This window comes from Pituophis catenifer, unplaced genomic scaffold (genome assembly GCF_029215685.1).
Source record: "Pituophis catenifer annectens isolate HBS135680 unplaced genomic scaffold, rPitCat1.0.hap2 SCAF_1, whole genome shotgun sequence".
NCBI classification, from domain to species: Eukaryota; Metazoa; Chordata; class Lepidosauria; order Squamata; family Colubridae; genus Pituophis; species Pituophis catenifer.
Genome location: NW_027256881.1, coordinates 93830828 through 93857144, shown reverse-complemented (window position 1 = coordinate 93857144; position 26317 = coordinate 93830828). Strand labels below are relative to the sequence as shown.

Below are 26317 nucleotides of genomic sequence, written 5' to 3'. Positions count from 1 at the left end.
CAACTGACTCATATTTATGACAATTGCAGTGTCCCTGGGCCACATGATCACCTTTTACACCCTTCTGACAAGCAAAGTCAGTGGGGAAGCCAGACTCATTTAACAACCGTGTTACTAACTTAACAACTACAATGAATCACTTAACAACTGTGGCAAGAAAGGTTGTAAAATGGGCAAATTCACTTAACAAGCGTCTCATCAGAACAGAAATGTTGGGCTCAATTGCGTTCATAAGTCGAAGACTACCTCTATCCCCAAACCATGACATTACCACTTTCATATTCAACAGTTAATATGAAGTTGTTATTGTGGAATATAATGATTCTCTTCCATCAGACATAAGTATCTTTGGTTTCAAAATCTTCATTAGGTAGCTCAATATTGATAATAAAAATTAATGGAACTGTAAAACCAATCTGTGGGGATGATTGGATTCTGAGCAGCTGTTTCACACAAAAGGTTTGATTTTCTTGCTTGACTGAACACTTGGATTCCTTTTCACAGGTGGCTTCTTTTCTTTTCACAGGTGGCTTCTTTTAAACTGATGGTGGCAGAATCACCACTCTCTTATTTGTGGAAGCAGAATGATGTCATAAAAACTGAAATATTGTGTCACAAATTACAAGTCCAGTTGCAAATTTTAATTTTAAAACTGAGTGGAGACAATTTTAAGTTGTGTGTGTTTGTTTGTTTTTTTAAAGTAACGCCATCGTTCAAACTAAACTTCACCTGATGGTTTATTGACTTTTCCCTTTGACAGGAAACAGATCTTATTCTGACCTTCAATATTTCAATGCACCGGTCTTGGTGGATGGAAAATGGCCCAGGCTGCACAGTGACATCTGTGACTCCAGCCCCAGATTGGGCCCCAGAAGACCATCGCTACATCACTGTGTCAGGGTGCGTTCTTGAATATCAATATATAGAAGTGGCTCACAGTGCTCTACAAATCTTTTTTGCAGTAAGTATCCCATTATTTCTTCTTTCATTGTCTTCTTATATGAGGTATCTCAACCCAAGAGAATACAAAAATTGCAATACTCTTTTTAAATATATTTACGTATTTTTCGGAGTATAAGACGCACCTTTTTCCTCCCTAAAAGGGGGTAAAAATTTAGGTGCGTTTTATACACTGAATGTTGCCCCGCCCACCCACTGCCCCCCACCCTTTGGCCTGTGCCTCGCAGCAGTTACCTCCTTGCAAGCAAACAGCAAGAAAAAACAGCTCCTTTCAGCTTCAGCACAATCTAATTAGCACAAGTTGATTGGATAGGCCTCCCGGCTCTCAGCTGATTTGCTGTCAGCTATTTTGCCCAGCAAAGCTATTTTGCTTGCTGCAAAGAGGTAAATTGCTGGAGCAGATTTTTTTTTTTCCTTGTGCTAATCAAGCTATGCTGAAAACAAAAACGAAAGTAAAGAAGGCTGTTTGCTGTTTGCTGCAAGGAGGCAAAATTGCTCAGAGGCAGAGGCAGATTCCTTTTTCTTCTTTTCCTCCCAAAAAAGGTAGGTGCGTCTTATACTCTGGTGTGTCTTATACTCCAAAAAATACGGTACTTTGAACCACATAACATTTTTAAAGAATGATCTCTAGAATTGTGTGAATCTAGAAGACACAAAATCATGTGGTGTTCTACAGAACATTTGCAAGCTATAGTTTCAGATGCGAGCATCAGAATTTCAATGTTTTGTGAGAAGCATTTAGGGATAAATGCAAGGTGTATGATTGAGCAAGCTACCATCTTTTTATTAAAAACTGCAGAAATATGGATAGTTCTTCAGTTGTACTATTTGATGGAGCAACAAGACTTAGTCTATATTCATTGGAATAATTCCACAAGTTTAGAATTATACTACAATACTTAGTTGTACATATGCTGTTCCAGTGTTTTCTTCTTTATCCAGAACTTTATTTATTCATTATATTTACATGGATGATCAATAGAAAAGTATTAAAATATGAATATATATATGCTCAATAAAAAAGCATTAATATATGAATATATAAATTCATAAATAAATAAGAGATTTTTTAAAAAAAAATCAGTAAGGCTTTTTTATTACAAGAAGAACTCCCTATGGAAACCCACAATAATTGTGTAAATTGTGCTTTAGAAGTGAATAGATTATTAATTGAGATTTCTAAAAATCAAGAAACCTGAAATATATATCAAATGAGCTTCTGTAAAATCACCCTGTTTTCTCTAGATTCATTATTCCATTTTTGATCTAGTACAATTAATTTTTATTTTCAGGAACAAATCTGCCAGGAAAGTCTAAGCCCATATTCAGAGTTTAAAACTGGAGTTTTAGAAGAAAGAAATACTCGCATATCTTTCTATATACCATAAAAAGCAGGCACAATATTTAATATTTAATTCTTCACCTGATATAATAACCTTAAAAGCATTAAACCACAGCCATTTTACATTCTGCAGAGCATGCTTATGGAAGCAGAACTACGATCTTAAATTAATCACCTATTTTTTTCTGAAAATTTATATACTGTAAACTAGAAAAAACATTGCACCAAGTACTGAAAAACAGAGTAGGTAAATATTACTATAGACTATTTCCCCAAAAGTGATTCTTGGAAAACAGAACAGAAAAGAGATATATTTGCACAAATATGTCCAAGTATTGGAGAATATATAAATCAGTGAGTTGAGCTGTAATTTAATAATAAATCACAACTCTGATTAAAAGGAATGAAATACAATATCATGTTACCGCATTATAGAGCTCTCTTTCTCTCTTTCTCTAACACATAGACATAGAACAAGAAGTAGCTTGGTGAAACAATATTGTTGTTTCCCATATGCCTATGAAATATGTGTGAATTTCACAAGAACATGAGCTGAATTTATACCTAGAGCCATGATAGTGAACCTATGGCACGCATGCCACAAGTGGCACGCAGCGCCCTCTCTGTAGGAATGCGAGCCATCACCCAGTTCAGCTCTGCCGCACATGCGTGCGCGCCTCCACTGGCCAGCTGGTTGTCGAGTCTCTGCCGCGCATGCACAAGGGCCAGGATGCATGTGGGGGTGGGGCACCTGCATGGGGCCCTTTGCACACTTTGTATTTTGGGGGTTCGGGGGTGCTTTGGGCACTCGGTCCAGAAAAGGTTAGCCATCACTGACCTAGAGCTTTTCCCTTTATGTTGAAATCTAATAGTATACATAATCTACATTGAGTAGACATTTACTTGGCTCCTGCTTCATATTCACACAATATTCACATTACTATTACTTAATTTCTGAGGGATTGTTTCTCAAATTATAAAACCAGAGCCCTTATTTTAAAAGTTGCATCCATAAAAAGTACAGTACATTTTACTAATGAGCCATGGTATTAGTCTATAGAGCTGATTTCCATATGGACTAACAATGGAGTCATAAAGTTTCAGGTAGAAGTCCTCCTCAGTCTTACCTGAATATGCCAGGGATACAGCCTGGGATTTTACATATATCAGATTCATATTTTATTCATTTTATTCTCTGTAGGCAGTGTGTGTAGAAAGCCACAGATATAACCTTGGGAAACCTATGTAGCAAGAGTTAGAAAAACAGGCTTTAAGCCCAGAAAATGAGGAACAATAACAACAACAAAAACAAATACACTCACATTGGCTCTGCCCGAATTCCTTGGGTTATAGAGGAAGGGAAAGGACTTCACAGTCAGGACTTCATGATTTGTTTCTATAGCATTTATTAATAAAGTGTGGTTCTAGTTTACCTGCCTGACATAGACAGTTTCCATGGGCTGGTCCTACTATTGATCACAGCTAGAATTGATAGCACTTATTGGTCAGGTGTAACTAAATATTCAAAGCCAACATTTCTACTTTTTACATTTTACATTTTAAAGGAAATTCACAAACTTTATAAACATTGGCAACTCATACCCCACTCATTCCATTAGTAAATCTTTTACATGGACCAACCACTAATGTCATCTAGTAGTATCTAATGCAATGTTCTTTCTATTTCCATAATTGCAATTCCTGATGTTATCTAGTTTTGTGTATTGTACTAAGGGAGCATAAGCTACAATAATTGTTTGAGTCTTTTCTAAACAATTCCAAATATCTTTCCCAAAAAATTCCTTCTTTCTTCCTTACCTGCCTTGCTCACTTTCTCTCGTTAGGAGTTCTTGATAAGAACCTAGTAGCAATGGACTTCTAATCACTCAAGATTCTTCATGGACAGTGTTTGAAAGATGTCCAAATAATCCCCACCCTCTGAAGTGATCACTGTTTTGCACAGTGTTCTAGAACAGGGGCCCCCAACCCCTGGTCCATGGACTGGCAGTCTGCGGCATGCCAGCAACTGGTCCATGCAAACAAACAAAGCTCCATCTGCAGTATGCAGAAAGCATGCAAAACCACGCCCCCTCCCACCTACAGAAGAACCTTTTTCCACGGAACTGGTCCCTAGTGCTCAAAAGTTGGAGGGCACTGTTCTAGAATTCATTTTGGCCTCAACGAATGCTGTGGCAAGGGTATGCTCTGCCACCTGTGAATTGGATCTATGCTCTCCTGGTTATTTCATGGGGTTGGGTGATATGAATACCAAAGAAGTAATCAGCTGCACCCAGAAGGAAGTGGTATTGTGGCTCTTTCTTAAGAAGCCTTCTGTGAACTCGGCTGCTTTATGCCATTATCTTCAAGATATGGTTCTAAGTTACAGAGTGCCTTAGAAAAGGAGATCACTTGGACTGTCTTCAGTCAAGATTCAGGCCTAGAGATGGGACAGGGAAAAAAATGATGTTACGGTGGATGACTTTTCCTGGGTCTTACATGCCCTTCTAGTCCATTTGAATTTCTGAATCATGAATTCTGGTATGTTGCAATCCATAAGTGATGGAAATCAGAGGCACTGTTCTGCAGTTGTTCCATTCTTCTAGGTGTGCAGTTCCAATTAGAGCTAATGGAAATGAGAGATTGGACAGATGAACATTCCCTTGCAATGTACCTCGGGATTTGGTTTGTTTTCACCTGTTGTTTACTGTCAGAGGAAGTCATATGTTGGTGTAGAATGAAATGTTATACAACTGTATATCTCCATTCCAGACCAGGCTGGCGAGCCAATGAAACTCTTGACCCAGTATCTAGAGTCTACATGGACCTAGATGGGACAAAACTGAGGCTGAGATTGTCTCTAGAAATATGAAGCTGCTGTGTGTTTAGAAACCACTTGGTTCTCTGTCATCTCTGATTTTAACCATGAATGAGGTGGCATGCCTACAAAGGAGCAGGTCTGCAACTTGGGAATTCTTTTGGAATCACAACTACAGCAAGGCTGTGGCTAGGGGGGCATTGGGCAAACTAGCTTATGTAACAATCATAGCCCTATCTGGAGCAAGAACTAGTTACTGCCCTATCTGGAACAGAATCCTACATGTTATCATCATTTGCTTTTCATGAGCCTGTCTTTGAAAACCATCCAAAAACTTCAGTTGCGGCTGAATACAGTGGATGGCAGGTGGGCAGGTGAGAGTTATTAGAGGCACATAATGCATTGGTTTCCAGTAGGCTTCTGAATATAATTTAAAGAGCTGTTTTGGCTCCTAGGACCACCTTTTCCAGACAGAACCCATCTATCCAATATAATTATCCCAGGTGGGAAAGTGTAGGGTACCTGGGGAGTATCTGAAGGGAGTGCTTTATTGTTCTGGATCCATCTTATGAAAAAGCCTCTTCTCAGCAAATTTTGATTTCACCTCCTTTGAGTCATTTAGAAGGGCTTTGAAAACTGAAGCCTTCTGCAGGGCATTTCAGTTCTAACGGTTATGAGATTATGTAGCGCCATGGTTCTTATTTCTGTATGTATAGCTGCTTTTATGTGTAGATATTATATGATTGTAAACCACTGAGAAATTGCTCACAGCTGGTGGTAAATAAGTAAGTAGATGGGGCTATCAGCTTTGCAAGCATTTATAGGCCCCAGCTTAGTTACACTATAAATATTCATGCCATGCAGGAGGGAAAATTTCTGCAATTTTTTTTCTATCTAATCTCCATTCATGAAAGAGAATTTGCTGTTGAAATTTACTACAAAGATGAGAAATTCTCAGGAGTGAAGTTGAACTTAGTTAATTATGAAGTGGCTGTCTGGATGTCTTGTCTGTTACTGTACTATCCTCTCTTCCGTGGTCTGAATCTGTCCTGACATTCAGCACTTCAGTTTAATCCCAAAGGGGAAAATCGTGAATATCATCTTTTCTTTCCACTTTTTCATCTTAGACAGCCCAGGATCTTCAAAAAGATGGCAACAGAAAACAGCTATTCTAGCAGTAGCACCCTTCACACCTCTAGCTCTGTTAAGTAACCTTGTAAACCCTACCTAGATAAATTCAGAAGAAATGCTCAAGCCTAGGGGGAAAAAAGATGCTTGTTTCAAAGTGAGAGGGAAAAAAGGACATTTTGAGAAACCAAGAGACATATTATAGCAAAACTTCAGGAAAAAAACAAACAGCCTGGCAACCTAGCAACTAGTTTTGAAGATGTCCACAGCTCCATGTGATTCCAGGTCTCCTCTAAGCTCCATTGTCTGACCTTGTCATTAAAGAGAGAGAAGGTGAGATGATCACAAATATTGCATTTAGAAATGGAATCAAATTAAAGCCTTCGTCTGAGCATCGCTATTCATGTAAATAAGATTATTTAACTTAAGTAATTTGTCAGGTTCTATTTTCAGTACTAATGCCTCATATTTTGTTGCTATTCAGTAGTGGTGTTTTATTTTTAACACAACATTCTAATGTGCCTCCTACTTATGTATAACTATATAAAGCAAATCTGAACTCCTCAGATATTTCTTGTGATTCAAACTGAACTTTGATATCTGATGCAAAAAGAAAGGAATATGCTTTTTTTTAAAAAAAGTTCATATTTAAGCTATTTATAATGGTATTACTGGGAATATAGAGTTTTGATTGCTAGAATGAGGAGAAACATATTTTATTCTACATGAAAAGAAGAAATCAAGAGAACTCTTGACATACAAACAAAAAAAGTAGCTGGACATATTTTTATTTTATAATAATGAAATCTTGCAAGTTATACTTCACAGCTATTTATTTTTCTTCACTTCTTCCTCTCCTATGAAATAAATTATTCTAGATATGATCCCCTCCTTTCTGAAGTGCCCTGCTTCAGGATTCCTGCCATCCATTCTGTCCAAGTGAGTGAGGCATGAAAGTTCCGCCTGTCTTGGATATTTTGGTTTTCTTCTCTTCCCTTGTGCCAGATATTCAGTATTGAATGTCTGCTGAGAATCCTTGTCCTCCCTGGGATGTTATTCTTTTTTGTTTTATTTTTTGGTAGGCTTTTGTTAGTATTTTTGTGAAGGGATGTCACGGGGAAGAACCTTGGTGGCGCAGCAGACTAAAGCACTGTTAAGTAACACCAGCTGCCTGCAATTACTGCAAGTTCAAATCTCACCAGGCTCAAGGTTGACTCAGCCTTCCATCCTTTCGAGGTAGGTAAAATGAGGACCCTGTTTGTGGGGGCAATAAGATGACTTTGTATAAAAAAAGAACACCGCTTGGGGGGGGCGAAAGCCCTACTAAGCAGATATATACAAAAGTATGAAGGCTATTGCTTAATGCATTGTAAGCCGCTCTGAGTCTCCAGAAAAGGGCAGCATATAAATTGAACCAATAAATAAATAAATGTATTTCCTCTGAAACCTGAGGGAAGACAAAAACCAACAGATGGAAGGTTTAGAGTGGGAGATCCAAACTTGAGCTAAGGAGGAATTTCCTGACTGTAAAAGCTATTAAGCAATGGAAGAACCTGCCTCCTGAAATTGTGGATGCTCCATAACTGGAGACATTCAAGAAAAGACTGGGCAGTCATTTGTTTCCTGCACTAAATACTTATTCCTTGGGCAGGTGGTTGGACTAGCAGACTTCCAAAGTCTGTTCCAACTCTATGGATCATTTGATAAACTGCAGATTACTTCTGAATAAATTGAGATTCTCTTTCACAGTGGTGGGGCTTTAATTTGAATCCAGTCAGGATTAATTTACTGGAGCAGTTGTTTTCTGAGCAATCTTACTACACTTAATTAAGCTGTACGTCTGAGAAAGGTTGTTTATAACTTTAATAAAAATAAATATTTAACTATTAATAGTTTCAAGAATACATAGCATTTGCACTTTATCGCTGAACAAAATAAATAAATGCAAAGAACAACAATTGCATGATGAAACTATTCAACAAGAGATTCCTTCCACTCTACAAAGGCAAAGGAATCTTATCATACTACATGTGTTAATTATCTCAGTAATGTCAGAATATCACACCTAACAACTGTCTTGTGAATGGCCCCTGTCAAGTAGGTAATTATCACTCTCTATGCCTTTTGTATTTTAATTCTGTTCGACCTCTTAATTATTCATTTCCACCCAACACCTTTAAGCCTATACAAATTAAAACCTGTTAAAGGTAGGGATATACAGAAATGAGTCAGTATACCTCTGGATCTTCCAAAGTTAGTTGATTTACTCTAGAACATTTGGGATAATTCAGCTAACTCATTCCACAGAAAAATGTATTTCTATCTTCCCCAAAAATATGGCTCTAAGAAATGAAATGTACAAGAAAGGCAGAAATTTCAATAAAGGGAAACTGAATTATGTTTAACCACAAATTGGTATGGAGGATTTTGAATTATAACTGCCTGTGACTTTCATATTTGGGGACAGAACTAGATAAAGTTTAAGAACAGGTGAATTGTTCATATATTGCACATGTAGGTAGTCCTCAACTTAGAAAAACAATTGGAGTTAGAACTGTAGCTAAATAATGCAGTTGTTAAGTGAGTTATGTTCAATTTAACCCATTAAGACATTTTGCCTTGGTTGTTAAGAGAATCATGTGGTCATTAAGCGAATCTGGTTCTTCCCATTGATCTTGCTTGTCAAAAGCTCCTGAGAGGAACACAAATAGCAATCACATCACCCCAGGATGCTACAACTATCATAAATACATGCCAGTTGCCAAGCACCCAAATTTTGATCATGTGACTGCAATGGTTTTGATGCTGCAATGGTTGTAAGGAGTGGTTGATAGTTATTTTTTTCAGCACTGTTGTAACGCTAAGTGAATGGTCATAAGTCAAGGACTATCTGTACATTTTTGATGATATAGCTGAAGTTGAGAGATATTTGTAGCAGATTTTGGACACATGATTTAATATCTGTGTGTGCAAGAGGAAGAAGATGGCACTCTCTGAATGTGGAGGTAATTTGCTGATTGTCAGGAGTGAAGTAAAAGTGTAAGGCATGAGTTTGGTGTTTTTTCTGTCATTTAAATCTATTATTCAGTTGACCAACTAGCTAACTCAGCTCCTAAAATATTTATTTATTTATTTACTTATTTATTTATTGGTTCGATTTATATGCCGCTCTTCTCCGGAGATTCAGGGCGGCTTACAATGCGTTAAGCAATAGCCTTCATACTTTTGAATATACCTCCTTAGTAGAGCTTTCGCCCCCCCCACCCCAAAGCGGTGTTCTTTTTTATACAAAGTCAGCTTATCGCCCCCACAAACCAGGTCCTCATTTTACCTACCTCGAAAGGATGGAAGGCTGAGTCAACCTTGAGTCTGCTGAGATTTGAACTTGCAGTAATTGCAGGCAGCTGGTGCTACTTAACAGCAGTTTAGTCTGCTGCGCCACCAAGGCTCTTAATATCATCACAAACTGTTTAGAATGAGCAGAGAAAGACTGGAGAAAGAGATCAAGATGGCAGCTTTACTGTCGACAAGTCTTCAGATTACTAACACGCATGCGCACACGCTGATCCGCTGGCCAGTACACATGTTCATGCCAGGAAATAGAAGACCAGCTCTGATGCAAGCACAAAGGCCAGCTGATTGTCGCATGCGCATGTGCACCAGAAACCTGGAAGAGGAACGGGTACTGCCGTGCATGCCAGGCGACATGGTTTCACTTTGGGCATGCATGCCATAGGTTCGCCATCACAGTGCTAAGATATAATAAAATCTGGGTGTCACCGTAGGGGTACTAAAAGTCAAGATGGCAGCCACAACCATGTAATAAAAGTCATGCTTCCTTTTAATGTGTGTAGCAACACTATAAAATAGAGATTGGGCTTCAATTAATTGGTTGCAGTCATCATATTGACCTTTCTGTGAATGCCCTTCTCCAAACCACACTCTTAATTAGTCTGCTGCACATTGGATTACCTTGATTCTGCCTGATTGTCCCCTTAAATGTTTTGTCTGTTTCTCTAAACAATGAGCGGTGTTTTCTATGGTACAGATTTCTTACAGTAGCAGTGTTCCCACCGGGTAATCTATGAGATCTCTTCTATCTCAATCCGTATCCCTCTGAGATGTTTTTCAAGCTGTTGACAGCTTTAAAATATGTGGACTTCAACTCCCAGAATTCCCCAGAGCTGAAGTCCACACATTTTAAAGCTGGAAAGGTTGAAAAAAAGTTAGTTGTGTGATATTCCAGTTGTTATGGCCTATAACGCATTAGAGGGAAATTGGAGTCACTGCAATTTTATTTAAGAATTTTAGTTTGTTTGATATAAGCCTCGTTACAGGTACTGCATTTCTCCTTCTCTTAGAGAAAATTCACTAAATACCTGTTTGAAGTATAAAACTGAACAAACTGTGTCATTAATCTTGGAAATCCGTAGATCAAAGATTTCCCTCAATTATAGTTTACAAGACAGTTAATACTATTCATATGCATAAACTTTCCCAAAAAATAATTACTTCAAAAATCTATCTCTGCTCTTCACCAAGGATAGTTTGGGATACATACAGTACTGCACCTTATTACAGATTTAGGATATAAAAAGATATTCTTCAACTACATTTGCTTAGAGTTTATATATGATAATTTTCTGTATCTCATATTCAAAAATAACTTTGAATGTAATTTTAGCAAAAAAAAAAACCTTTATTGCACACACACACACACACACATAAACATTTGTGTGGGTAGCTATATACTATTTGAACTCTTGTTCCTGTAACCCAGGGGTCAACAACCTGCGGCTCTGGAGCCACATGTGGCTCTTTCATCCCTCTGCTGCGGCTCCCTGTCACTCAAAATAGGCGTCACAACCGCCAATGTGTGACACCTGCCAGCATGCCGTTTATTGAGTTTTTCATCCCCCGGTAGGCCAACCATGGATAAATCCAAGAAAATAAAAGTTTCAGAAGAAAATAGAATGTTTAATTCAACTACATATGCTAGTTTTGTGGCCACTTAAGAAATAGTCAGGCAAGGAAGGGTTTGTGGCTCCCGGTATTTTCTTTTCTGTGGGAAATGGGTCCAAATGGCTCTTTGAGTGTTTAAGGTTGCCGACCCCCGCTATAACCTTTAAACTGGATGAAATGGTACATTATAAGAAAACAATTTTTGAACCAAGGTACCTCAAATGGGATAACTTACAGCATGCATTCCAAATCTGGGATCCATGATTCCTGAGGGAATGAAATTTGGGAAACCTGTGAGTTAGTGGGGGGATCCTCCCTGTTTAACAACTGGTTCGATGATTGCACGCTTCGTGCGTGCCCAGTTTGAAGAAATCTTCACTTCCGCGTCTCTTTGGAGGAGAAACACAGCTGAGGCACAGCAATCTGCTCTGCTGTGTGAATCAGATGAAAAGATAAAGGCAGAAAAATAACACGGGTGGGTGGGCCCATCTGATCATCAGGGCGAACCTGTTCTCTCCCAACTGATCGTCGGAGCTACTGGTTCACCTGAACAGGTCCGAACCAGTAGAATCCCACCTCTGCTGTGAGTGCCTTAGTGCTGCTGGGTGGCTGCTAGTGCTGCTACAGCATTGCTGGGCTGCTGCAGCTGCAGTCATGTGATGCTTATTTTGAATGTGCTGTGACAGTTCCCAGACACTCTCACAATCTCTGACTCTCCCCTTCCCTCCTCCCTAACCAGCACCAGAAGAAAAGGGGAAATAGAAAGCAAGGACACACACACCCTGCACACTTCTTGGCCTACATAGTTCCTGCAGAGTTCCCTAACTGTACAGCACTTCTTACACACCTCCACAAGCCAAAGTAGCGGAAGGAAGGAAGGAAGGAAGGAAGGAAGGAAGGAAAGAAAGAAAGAAAGAAGGTGGGGGAAGCTGACAAGAATTTGGAAATTGCTTCTGCTCCCTCTGTTTTTTTGCCTACCCATGGTCATTCTGTTTTCTGTTTAGGATAAGGAAATATCTCTGAAATGATGACATTGCTTGTCTAGTTTACACATATTTGGGGATTATGTAATCCTATTTATCCAACCTTTAGGAGCTGATAAAAGTTGTTTCTTTATTTCAAAAGGAACATTCCCTTCATCAGCTTTAAATACTAGTTTAAAGTAGTTTAGAACAATAAATGTTTACGTTAAATAAGCTAATTCTTCCAAAATATTATAACATTATATTAACATTAGTAAATTCAAATTACTATAAACATTAGTAAATTTAAATTACTATAAACATTAGTAAATTCAAGAAAAGTAGAATAGTGATTTAATGTATAAAGTATATAAACATATGCAATAAGTATAGCATGAACGATACCAGAGTTACTAGAGAATTTAGGAATCATTTCTACAATTGGAAGTCTCATGGTACAAAGAGTCAAAGTAGTTGACCAGCTTCGGACTTTGTGAAAGATGAAGTATAAATTTCTGTGCTGCCTGGGCTTTTATAAAATCTAGGAAGAAGAAACGGAAAACTTGAGCAACAGCATTCCAATCATATCTGCTACTTGAGGGAATCCAAAAGAAGTGAGGCCTTATCTTCAGACTGAAGAGAAACATCATAAATTGCATTTTCAGGGTTATTGTGTCTTGTCTGCTGAGACTTAATGCTGTTTCTCAACAAACTCAGTCATAATCAACACGATCCTTTGAAATTTTCTTTACTCCTTCCTACTGAGTCAAAACTCTGTGTTCTATTTTTTTCTTTTTTTCCAGTTTGTACTAGTTTTTGCCATTGTGGTTATAATTTTTAATTAAAGTACTATTAAAAATTAAAAGAAGTCTTACTTTTGTATATTGAACCACCCAAAGATTGGAGGGAATATAAGAAGCAATAGATCCTTCTAATCAAGGAGAGAAGCAACCTAGAACTAAGGAAAAATTTCTTGACAGTTAGAACAAGTAATCAATGGAACAGCTTGCCTCCAGAAGTTGTGGAGGCAACTGGACATTTTAAAGAAGAGATTTGACAACCATTTATCTGAAATGGTACAGGGTTTCCTGTTTGAGCAATAGGATTGGATTAAATTTCCAAGGTCCATTCCAATTCTGTTATTCTTGTAATATGCCAGCATACTCTTGGCTGAATAGGAATAGGAACAGAACAGAACAGAACAGAACAGAATAACAGAGTTGGAAGGAACCTTGGAGGTCTTCTAGTACAAACCCCTACTTAGGCTGGAGACTCTACAGCACTTCAGACAAATGGTTATTTTATCTCTTCTTAAAAACTTCCAGTGTTGGAGCATTTACAACTTCTGGAGGCAAGTTGTTCCACTGATTAATTGTTCTAACTGTCAGGAAATTTATCCTTAGTTCTAAATTGCTTCTCTCCTTGATTAGTTTCCACCCATTGCTTCTTGTTTTACCCTCAGGTGCTTTGGAGAATAGTTTGACTCCCTCTTCTTTGTGGCAACCTCTGAGATATTGGAACACTGCTATCATGTCACCCCTAGTCCTTCTTTTCATAAGACTAGACATATCCAGTTCCAGCAACCGTTCTTTATATGTTTTATCCTCAAGTCCCCTAATCATCTTTGTTGCTCTTCTCTGCACTCTTGATTTAATTATTTATTAAATCAATTATTTATTAAATTCACTCTTGATTTAATAATTGAGTTAGAAATGGATTGATTTCCTCTGAGTGAAAAATCTGAATTGGACAAGACGGTCAGTAAGAGTTTCATCTGAAACTCATGTTGGAGACTGTTGCCCAAATGTCCATAAGACTTGACTAGAAGCCATTCCACCTTTCACAGTGTAATAGCAGGCTTAAAAGAGTTAGATGGCAGCTTTTTTTAGATCCTCATATGCCTCCATTTACTCTAATGTTTAAGTTATATGATTAGTTTGTAGGAGACACTTTTTATAAGATTTTTCTTTCTGAGTTTGCCAGTTGTGTGAGATTTCTGAGCCTTCTCCGTTCTTTTTTCTTACTTCCTTTTCAAAGACTAAGTTCAGAGATGGGGACCTCCTTTCCTCTGTTGGCTATGGAAGCAGCATTTCATGCACAAATCATTTGTTTTGGCAGAATGAATAATTTTGTTACGTTGGCTCTCAATGAACTTTACAAGAGACTCTTTTGAAGCATCTATTTTATTTTTAACCATGGTCAACAGGTGGGAGCTTAAAAGAACAGTTTGCGCCAATAAAAAACAATGTCTTGTCATCTAAACAAGTGTATTTACTCTTTTCAAAGATTCAAGATTTAAATTCCCATCCCCATCCTGCATGAGCTGTATAGCCACTGAGCAAGCAGCAGCTACAGTCTGAGGAGAAAGAACATTCTCTCTCAAGGAGGAAGAAAGATCTATAAATGGCTGATTTTCAATCTGAGCTTGTAAATCCCACTCCAGGGAATCATACCTATTGGACAGCCAAAGTGGAGTGATGTTACCTACAAGACAGCAGTGGTGAAATTCAATTTTTTTTACTACCAGTACTGTGGGTGTGGCTTGGTGGGTGTGGCAGGGGAAGGATACTGCAAAATCTCCATTCCTACCCCACTCTGGGGTCAGCCAGAGGTGGTATTTGCCAGTTCTCCAAACTACTCAAAATTTCCACTACCAGTTCTCCAGAACCATCGGAACCTGCTGAATTTCACCCCTGCAATAGAGGCTTGCTTGCTTGTCATAGATCTGTGAACTCTCTGTTTTTCATAGTCTTGGATGGAGTCTCTGATGCAGATGTAGCCTGTATCTTCTTCCTTTTCCCCATAGTACTAATATAAATATCCACACTTGTAAAGGAACAACCCAATAATGACTATAGTAAAAAAAACAAATGAAGATAAGGGAGGATAAAGTGATGTGAAAATAAGACAATAAAATGGAACACAAAGTAATTGAGAAGACTTTAGAGGACAAGTTCATTATACCTTGATGCCATTTCCCTACTTTCCTCCTGTACTGGATATATTGAGTTGGTAAGGTATATTTGTTCAAGAAGATGTTATAACCCAACATGCAGGTCAAAGAATGCTATTTCCACTACTTTCATCATCTATTTCATTCTATTAGGACCAGTCTTTTTCAACGAATCCATATGTGAGCTGGCTTGCTGAGCAAACAAAGGAAAAAGATCTCTCAGGTCATTCAGTCTACCAGTGATTGTATTTTTCCCTCAGGGGTTGGATCATTTCTTTTCTCACCAAGCGGCCTAATTAGATGATAGTCTGAAGTTCTCAAAAGCATTTTTCTGATTTGTCGTACTGCCAGCATCTTGGAAACAAGTACATTCTTCTGCCAAACATGGAAAATGTTCCTGTGGATCTTAATATTTCTGAACCACTGACTAGCTAAGGCTCTTCTCTCAAATCCTCTTAGATTTTTACACCATTTGGCACCCAGTACGTGGACTAATTAGTCCAGGGCACTAGCTAAGTTTGGTGTTAATTGTTGTGGAGGTTATTAAATCAATGAAATGTGAACCTATATCTCTTTGAAACTCTACTTAAACAAATGAGCCTCTGAAGCAGCCTACAGCAAATGTTTTTATTTACACAATAAAAACATAATAATATATATACAATCAATAAACATCACTAAGTTACTATTATAAATTATACTGTCAGCTATCTATCTATATACATATATATTCTATCTAAACTATGCTATCTATGAATATTCTTCCTCAGAAGAAATACCACAATATACCACAGAACTGCTCTTCAAACGACTTCCAGACTGCTCATAGTTATATAAAGGAAGATCCTAGAATACAATACAATACTAGACAGAAAGGCAAACTGAACAGCAAGGTGAAGAGCAAACTGAATACCAAACTGAAGAGCAAGGGTTTCTGTTAAGAATCACCTTTTTTACTGTTAACTGTGACAGTTAGGGGAAGGCCCTGGAGTTTCAAACATACTAGCTGCCCTCTGATTGGCCCACGTATCTGTACATTCCAAAAGCCATCAATAGTCACAGCTATATAGAAATAATTTTTCTCTAACATTAATTAATCAGTATAATCCTAAATTGCTACATATACAGCCTGTCCCAATCCATCTGTAGATCCAGCCACAGAGATGATCTTAGAGAAGCTATGCAGAAACGGTTAAACAAGCAAAAGTATACTTTTAAATCAGGGCAACAGAAAAAGTAGATTTTGAAGGGCTATATCAGATCAAGAAATAAACATCGCATAGGCCTAACATTACTTGTAATTAGAATGGCTATAGCAGCATCATTTTTCAAGTCTGGATGTTCTTCCTCTCTTCTCTCTTTAATTGCCATGTGAATTAGGAAGCACTGTTCTTAGGCATTTTTGTAAATCTTCATATAGGCTTAAACCATGTTTATCTGATCGTTGCCTTGGTAGATCTTTCCTCTCTCCATCAGTGGCGACCTTTATACTCTCTACAGCAGGGGTCTCCAATCTTGGCAACTTTAAGACTTGTGGACTTCAATTCACACAATTCCTCAGCCAGCTTTGTGGGAGTTGAAGTCCACAAGTCTTAAAGTTGCCAAGATTGGAAGAGCCCTGCTCTACAGGCTGGCATTATCCTGATTCTTGACTGATTCCCATTCACAGTAATAAAACCTGGAATTATATGACAGGGATACTGGGAGAAGTCAGGAGTAAACATATTGCTATAGTGTGAGAAGTTTATGCTCAAGCCAGATAAATCAGACAGCAATATGAAGGTGGCATAGATAGCAAAGATAGATAGCAAAACTGAAAATTTTCTTCTCAAGTGATTTACTTAAAATAAAGAAGCCAGGTAATATTACCTTCCCATCATCACCATTAATTAATGATGGAAAATGGTTTCTTTTCTTTTCTTTTTTTTCTGTTGAATAGAGAAATAATTGTAATATATTTCTATATTCTGCAGAAATATTCATTCATAAGTTACTGTTTGTCTTTGTACAATAATGTACAATATAATATTAAAATGTTATTGCAATTACTGCTGGCTTACTTTTTAATTATTCTAGACTAAGCTTCTCCAAAGTAGCCAATATTAACATTGGGGGTCAGTGAGGTATTTATGGTTGGTCATAGAGTCATCCAGACATTTAGATTGGATTTGACATTTTTATCCACCTATTGAGTCCTTCCTAAGGACCTGGGATAGGCAGATGTGGATGTTTGATGGTATTTAAAGGTATCATCTCAGGATGTAAATTGTTCTAAGTAAAGTTGCCTTTTGCAATTGACCAGTTGTGATTTTGTCAATGGCAATGTTGTTCAAGTGGTGCTTCAGTTGCGTTGGGGTTACACCCAAACTTGGTATTGGGATCGCCTGTTACTACTAACACTACCTTTGCTTTTTTTTTGCCACAGTCATTCTACTACATTTAAAGGGTGAAAATAGATTTAAAAAAAATGAGAGAACCCCCCACAAATCTCTGCATCTATTTTCTCCTCTTTTCTGTTAATTTGATTTTTTTTTTACTTCTTAGACATTTGGTTTGTCATTGAGCTGAAACTAATGTTTTGAGACATAAAGCATTATATTTCCTATATTATAATCAACTTGTGAGCATCAGAATCCTGTGACTGTTAACCAAGGGAAACATGTTTATTATTCTTTAACTGCCATTCAGATGCTCCTTTCCCCAAAATATACTATTGCACATAATTCAACAATGAAAAAAGAAAAAGTTGGTTAATTCTTTATCTATACCTTACAAATATATCTTTAGTAATAGTTTTAATACAACCAGCAACGAGAATTGATATAAAAGCTGCATATTTTCCTATTGATCATTCTGAGTGCTTGCCTATATAATGTTCTACATATTGACTGCAATTTGTTTTCCACTGACGTTATAGGAGTACATTAAAATAATTATTGTGATAGCATTACCAACCTCCCTTTATGTTTAATAACCAAATCCCGTAATCAGGTTAGCAGTTCTGGATTTTTACAGTAAATGCTTTGTGGAAAAATAGATACAGTTAACTCCTTATTCGTAGGACTTGCCTAGCCTATTTTTATTTCTCTTTTTAAAAATCAATATTATTGTTATCAGATAATATAAGCTATTATAGTATCATTATATCTTATTATAAGATTTACAACCTCCCACAATTCTTTTTTAAATTCCAAAGCAGACTAAAAAAAAAAAGCTTTAATCACTAAAATCAAAATGGATTCCCTAAAGCACTATTCAACTAGTATAAGATTGCCATCACAATCCCTCTAATTCCACAGAACTACAACTTTATTAACAGAATTATATTCAAAAGGGAATATTTTTTTCAAACATTACATTAAAATATCTAAATTATACTTGTAATTATAAAAGCATAGAATAATAGAATTGGAAGAAGCCGTTTAAGTCACTGACCTCAACCCAAATTTCAGTGCAGGAATCTAAACTAAAATATCCTTTGACCCAGGGTGAAATTCAGCAGGTTCTTTTTTTAAAAAAATTAATTTTATTTTTTTTAAAACAAAACATAAAACAAATCCATCATCCATTACAAATACAAACAGTGTGTCAATCAGTTACAAATCTTTTGTGCATCATTCCCCTATTCAAAATTTACTGATTATCTAATTTCTCATATTGTCAAAGAAATCAACTTCCTCATTTATCATTTATTTAACTATTGCATTGTTGCTTCAAAAAAAAATATTTTCAAATATTATATTTATAACATTCATTTCATATTTCATTTCCACAGTAACACTACAGTATCTTGCACACACTATAGAGCAATGTTTGTAATCGAGGTGCTATTCAGCAGGTTCTAACAGGTTCTGGAGAACCGGTAGCGGAAATTTTGAGTAGTTTGGAGAACCGACAAATACCACCTCTGGCTGGCCCCAGAGTGGGGTGGGAATAGAGATTTTGCAATATCCTTCCTCCGGAGTGGGGTGGGAATGGAGATTTTGCAATATCCTTCCCCCGGAGTGGGGTGGGAATGGAGATTTTGCAGTAACCTTCCCCTGCCATGCCCACCAAGCCACACCACGCTCACCAAGCCACGCCCACAGAACTGGTAGTGAAAAAAATTGAATTCCACCACTGCTCTAACCAATGTTTCCACTTAAAGATATCCCAAAAATGGGAAGACTACTAATTTCTATATAATTGCTTACCCCGTCAGACTTCTCTTATTTTTAGGAATATTTTCTAATATTTGATCCCATCGCTTAAATCCATTATTCTGTGTCCTGCATTCTAAAATAAAGAGTAGGCCTTGCCCTTTTTCCATTTAACATGTTTTCAGGTATTGGAAGGACACCATCATGGTCCTCTCGGTCTTTGTTTCCCAAGACCATATGGGCATTTATTAATGTATTAATCAAAAATTATGTAGCTATCCTTTTCACTAAAGACAAATTTCAAATTTCTCAATTGTCTCAAATTTCCTTATCTTATTTTCAGTAGATTTTTCTGTCTTAATAAATTCATTCTTAATTTTATTCTGTTTTTAGGATATAATTAGTTGTCCCATCCTATTTTATGTCATTTGCAAATTGCATTCTTTGAAATTGAAATAATTAATTAAAATAGTGAATACAAAATTTAAGACACAACTTTATGGAATCCCATTCAGTATCTCAGTCCAGTTTGATAAGGCATCTGTCAAGCTCAGCCATGGCTCGACACACGATCTGTGAGGGGAAACAGCAAGCTAGCACAACCTTCAAGGCCTCAACCCTAGGAGGGGCTGGGCACCGGGTGGTTAGGATATATGTGGTGGCGGGTTCACTAAGTAATGGCGGGGGTGCTATTCATGCTATGAGCAGCAACCAGGACACTGAAAAAAGGGGATGACCAATCGGGGACAGCGGGGCTGCAAGTCCCGGCTTGGTTGACTGCTGACACATCACGCAAATGGGAATGGCAGATCGGAGACGGCTGCATGTCCTGGCGTTGTTGACTGCTGAAGCAAGGAAACACTGGAAACTGCCGAAACTCTGATCAGCTGTGACGCGCTGCCAAGGGCGGGGCACAGGGCGGCGCAGCATGTTTAAAAAGTGCTGAGAGGTGGTAGCTCTCAGTGCCGACTTTGTGCATCGCATACTCGACTTTTGCTGATACCCATTTGTAGTGGAGATTAAACAATCATTGATATAGCCAGACAAACCGTGATTGATGATTCAGCATTTGTTCAGACAAACATGGATTAGAAAGCCGAGAGCATCACTCATAAGCATACATTTCACATAATTTTTGTGTGATCTATGTAGCTATGCAATTGTCAAGCCAGTCATCATTCAGTTGGCCTGTTAAACAATATATCTTGGAGTATATTGATTCAATTTATTGTGGGATTTTCTCTGTTTTCAAGGTATTTAGACTGGTTTATTTATGACCTGCTGTGGAATTTCCCCAGTATTAATTTCATAGAAATTACAATTAATTTGTAATTCCCTGGATTCTCTTTTGCCCCTTTTTGAAGGCAGATACATTCCCCGCCCCCCTCTGCTCAGCTGGCATTTACTAGTTTTCTAGGATTTCTTAAAAACAGTCTAAGATAATGCCTTAACTATCCTGGGATCAGGGATACAATTAAACTTATTCAGAGTAAATAGACAGTATTCCATATTTTCTGATCATTTTTTTATTGAAATTTCAATCTTTTTCCTTCTCTTGTTCTTCACAAAAACTGAGCCATAATGAGAGTTTTCTTTGTTATCATTTTATACTCATTGATAACATAATAGTTATTTTTTTCTTCCTTCTCTAGAGATGTCTAAAAAGTTGTTTTGGTAATTCTTAGCATCTTTTGCTAATCTCAGTTTATTCTGAGGTTTAATTTTCCTGACAACAACCTCTGAAGTTCTGGGCTAGCTGTATCTTGACGACTTCTCTTTTTCTATTTCCTATATGTGTCATGATTTTGGCTTTATACATCTTCATTAAACTTTTGATGTAGCAGTATACTTTTCTTATCCTGTTCTCTATTTTCCCCACTGGAGTTGTTTGCAACTGTGCTTTTATTATTTCCCACTTTAAGCTTCTTTTCCCATAAAATTAAGGAATCCAGCATTATATAGTCACTTTGTCCCTGCTACTTTGTGTTCCTCACTTAAGACAAAAAAAAAAAAAAGAACTTCCTGAATTGCTTAGCTTCAAGCATGTCTTTTTATCCTCTTTCATCACACCAAATAAGGAATGGTTCACAATATTTCTTATATTACCAACATACTACATTAAATAAGGAATTTAAAGGACCATCCCTGACAGAATTGTCACAACACTTATTGGGATGATCATGATTAGTATTTTAGCACTACTATAGGAATATTGCAGGTTCCCAACCACAAGAGGTGATATGGTGGGACTGATAATATAACTTCTTAGTGGCTGTCCTCTTCTCTTTAGGACATCTTGTCTCTCAAGATGAGGAATATCTCAAATCTGATACTCAAAAGAGGCCTTTAAAATTTCTATAGTGGCTGCTACTGATACTTGTGTTGTCTTAGCTTATTGATTAGATAGTTTTATAGCCTACATTTAGTTTACGAGCTCAAGATAGTATGGCTAGTGCTTCCTCATTCTATTTTTCTCCACAATAAGCATTTTGTGAGATAGGATCAGCTGAGAATGAATAACTTGCCCAAATTCCCATCCAAGGAACATCCATGGTGGACTTGATGTCTTCTTAATACCAAAGCTAACAACTTTATGATTTTAAATTGTTGTATTATTTGGATTGTCCTTTTGAAAGCAGTTGGTCTACAAATGAAAAACAAAAAATACTACATACCTCTTTAAAAATCTGCAGTTTGCTTTTATAAAATATCATTCATATCTGTTCCTTAGTTGGGTAAGCAATAGTACCTATCAATAACACCATTGCCTTTATTCTTTTTTCCACTATTTTTATAAAATAGTGTCTACACCAAGTTCATTCACTTGGATTTCTGATATGTTTAACAAATAGTGCTACTTACCATTCTTCTTAATTGCTTCTGTTTCTTTTGGATGAATTGGATCCTTTACTTGCTGTATCCTATTCATGGGACTCATCCCACCAGGTCTTTACTAGATCTATTTAATCAGATCTGCCTTCCTTTACGAAGAGTTCTGAACAATATTTTTCAGCAATAGTATCCAGAAAACAAAGACCATGAAGCCAATCTTACTTCTAATTTTTTTTCACTGAGCAATTTAATAAGCCACATTGCAGAAATATTCCTATTTTCTTTTACACTCAACAAGTCTATGTGAGATCCTTGTTTCAGGGTTTTACTAATTCCACCCACAGAATTAGACTCCCTCTGATCAAGCAAATCATACCAGACATACTTTTATGAAACATCATTCCTGTTCATATAGTCTTCTGGAGGTAATATGCTCCTAATAACTTTTCCTTCGGATCTGATTCTATAAATCACCCAAATCTGCACTGAGTATAAAAGTCTGCTTTTAGATCTTTTTATCACTTCAGAATTATTCCTTCTTTTCAAATTTTCAGAAAACTTATGAAGTTTCCTGTAAGTAGACCTCTTTCTGAAGCTGGGATTTTCTGTCTGCTTGAAGTTGTATCATAACAACAGGCCGGGTACAGCTTCACATCATTTCACCAATCAGCTTTCGCCTCTTGCCTTTTTCCAACCTTTCTGGAGAGAAGTAGTTGTTTTGCTCTCAACTTTTAGCTGTGCTGCTCTCAGTTACAAACCAGCCTTCCAATTTGACTTTCTCCGTTATAAATTGGCCTAATTATAATTTTCCTATGACATTCTCCAACTGCTTAACTGATCAATTCTCATTTTAAAATCTTGGCCAGAACATGAAAGCTACTTCTTTCCTCAGTCATGATTAAGATAGATGTACTGATTTTAGTATAATCCAAATTTAACAGAATAACAGAGTTGGCAGGGACCTTGGAGGTTTTCTAGTCGAAACCTCTACTCAAGTAGGAACCGTATAACATTTCAGACAAATGGTTATCCAATCTCTTATTTAAAACCTCCAGTGTTGGAGCACTCACAACTTCTGGAGGCAAGTTGTTCTACTGATTAATTATTCCAAATATCAGGAAATTTCCCCTTAGTTCTAGGTTGGTTCCCTCCTTGAGTTTCCATCCATTGCTTATTGCCCTGCCTTCAGGTGCTTTGAAGAATAGCTTGATCCCCTCTTCTTTGTGACAGCCCCTTAGAACACTGCTATCATATCATCCCTAGTCCTTCGTTTCATTAAACTAGACATTCTCAATTCCTGCAAACATTCTTCATATGTTTTAGGTGCCAGTCCCCTAAACATCTTTGTTGCTCTTCTCTGCATTCTTTCTAGAGTCTCAACATCTTTTTTATATTGTGGCGACCAAAACTGGATGCAGTATTCCAAGTGTGGCCTTACCAAAACATTATAAAGTGATATTAACACTTCATGTGATCTTGATTCTATACCTCTGTTAATGCAACTTAGTCAGTGTTGGCTTTTTTGGCAGCTGCAGTACACTGCTGACTCATATTTAAGTGATTGTCCACTAGGACTCCAAGATTCCTCTCACAATTATTACTGTTGAGCCAGGTACCACCTATTCTGTACCTGTGTGTTTGGTTTTTCTTGTCTAAATTTAGAACTTTATTTTTCTCACCATTGAATTGTATTTTGTTAGATAGGGCCCAGTGTTCCAGTGTGTTGAGATCCTTCTGTATCTTCAGCCTGTCTTCTGGAGTGCTGGCTATTCCTACCAGCTTGGTGTCGTCTGCAAATTTAATTAAGTTTGAATTCTTCTCAACATTTATATGAAAATATGTTGAATGAAAACCCCAATATTTAAATGAAATTGTGCACTGTGCAGCCGAAGTGTCAATAGTCAGTTCTTTACTGCCATGAAAATTTTCAGTATAAGAACATCAGCCGCTTGATCTACTATCGTACTGTCAACTTAACCCAAATTGAAGCAGTTAATCTACATATTGAGAGCTCTGCTGTGGATATTCCACCATTTGAATTATTTAAAATCAACTTTCTCTTTTGAAGGACATTGTGATGTTTTTGTTAGGCCTGTCCAAAATTAAGCAGCTCAGCACCTACCCACAAAGGTGGGAGCAAAGAGAGTGATTCAGTTTTGGTGGAAGGAACTTTCAATATACTTCCGTCAATCAAATGCAGTTAGATATTTTAAAGCTGGAGTTATCTTTATATTCCTGAGTAAATGTGCTGAAAAAATTGGGTCACCTGTTCAGATTTTGGAGAGAATATTACAAACTTTATCTGGAGAATTTTCTCACAATGCATTGAAAACATTGTTGCCAAATCTTTCTATGCTTCAGGTGATTAGTAATAATTTGTTAAATGACCTGAAATCTTTTGTAATAAAGTTTGGGCTCAATGGGCATAGTGAGAAAATAATAATATTTGATTGAGGTGGAGCTGTTTGTTGAGTCAATGCAACTCATTTTTTTTAACCCGAACAATTGGTTGTCACTGATACAGATAGATGTTGAAGAGTGAATAGTCCTTCAGATAAGAATGAATGAAATTAGTACATGGTATAAATATGTGTGAGACCACACACTGTTTATGCAATAAAACCATCCTGTCTTATTAGCAAAAAAAGTGACTTCAGCTGTAGTCTGCTTGACATTGCCTCAGAACAGCATATATTGACGAGTCTGACAGTAATATTAAGCAGCATATCATTAGCAGTGGAAGTTTGGGGGAAGAAAAAACCACCAAGTCATTGTATCATCTGTTTGGACTGATAGATTTAGTCACATAAGCTCTTATTTTACAAAGGAAATTTCAAGTATAAAGTTTACCCTTGATCTTTTGTAGAAGTTTTTTTTTAAAAAAATGGGTTTGATTGGGAGCATAATACAACACTTGGTCAGTTTTACAGGGCATTTAATGTATAGTGCACAGAGAGATAAATCTTGGGCTGTTTATCTTTTAGTTCATCAGTATTAAATCTACTCCCATAATGATGGTTTGTCTATAATGGAAGGAATGGTGCATAGATTATAAGGATTGCATAATAAGAATGGTGTGGTGGCTGGCATTTCCTTGTGACAGATTGAGTGGGACTCAATCTCAGTGGCAGAGAATAGGGTTTGTCCTGGTTACAAGAATTCCCTATAATGTGGAAGTTTTACATAGGAGTAAATGACAAAATTCATTTACATTAGAAGGCATCAAGGATGAGGGCTGAACCCCGTCGTTGCCCTTGCTCACTGCAAGCATTTGACAAAGCCTCAAGGGGATTTTTATTGCTCATTCAAGATTTGTGCCTTTGTAACGCTCACAACCTCCTTTTTGTCATTATTTGACCCCACTGGTTGAAAGGAGCCTGAGCAGAATTAAAGTGAATGAGCAGATAATTTTCAATTATCATGAAATTGTGCTTCAAAAAGAAATACTTCCAAATAAGTATACCTAGGAATTCAATGTCTAATAAAATGATATCATTGAAGGCAGCTGTAACAAAATATTAGGATCTTCTTATTCCATAGCTTCCTTGAACTTCAGTATTTTGACGTTTACCTGTAATTAAAACTTTATTACACCACAACTTCATACAAATTTTATCTACTCTGATAAGAGCCCCTAAGTAATTGGTAAGTCTTCCAAATAAGGAGATTTAAGATGGCAGGTTCAGTCCTGGCATTTTCAGCTAAACAAATTAGGCACACAATAAGTTCTTCCCTTAAATCACAGGCTTTAATCTTACCAGAGTTTTGCCTTTGAAAGACCAAGTGTATAAGGTATAATGTTTTCCCCCTTTTAGCAGTCAGAAAGGATAACTAGTGTTTCTTAGTTATCTTGGTACAGTAGAAGAGATCCCTATCTCAGTCCTTCCAGAAGAAAACACAAGTAACATATATTTGTGCCTCTTGGGTTAATGTGTGAAAAATGAAAACACGCATAAAGAAATATGTTAGTTCCTTGTACACTACTCCTAATGAAAACTGGATGAAAAAAAAGTGTTATATCAATTTTGCACAGCTTGCATAAGGTACAAAATTGGCAGCTCTCTTTCTTTACTTAAGGAAAGTGTGCATGTATTATGTATTTGGTTGGGATATAAATGATAGATAGCAAAATTAATTATGATGCCTTTATCATTTTTTCTGGGAGAAGGTTTTAGTAAAGCCAAGGGCAAGTTTTGTGGATAGCAACCAATAGATCAACAATTG

General features: G+C 37.1%; 1 protein-coding gene across 1 annotated transcript in view; it reads left to right on the top strand.

The window, feature by feature from the left end:
• Window positions 1–26317, top strand: part of NKAIN2 (sodium/potassium transporting ATPase interacting 2) — a 291973-nt gene that overhangs the window by 161908 nt on the left and 103748 nt on the right. The window contains exon 4 of the mRNA XM_070952837.1: window positions 761–961. Coding sequence (XP_070808938.1) covers window positions 761–961 — 201 coding nt within the window. The remainder of the gene's footprint in view (window positions 1–760; window positions 962–26317) is intronic.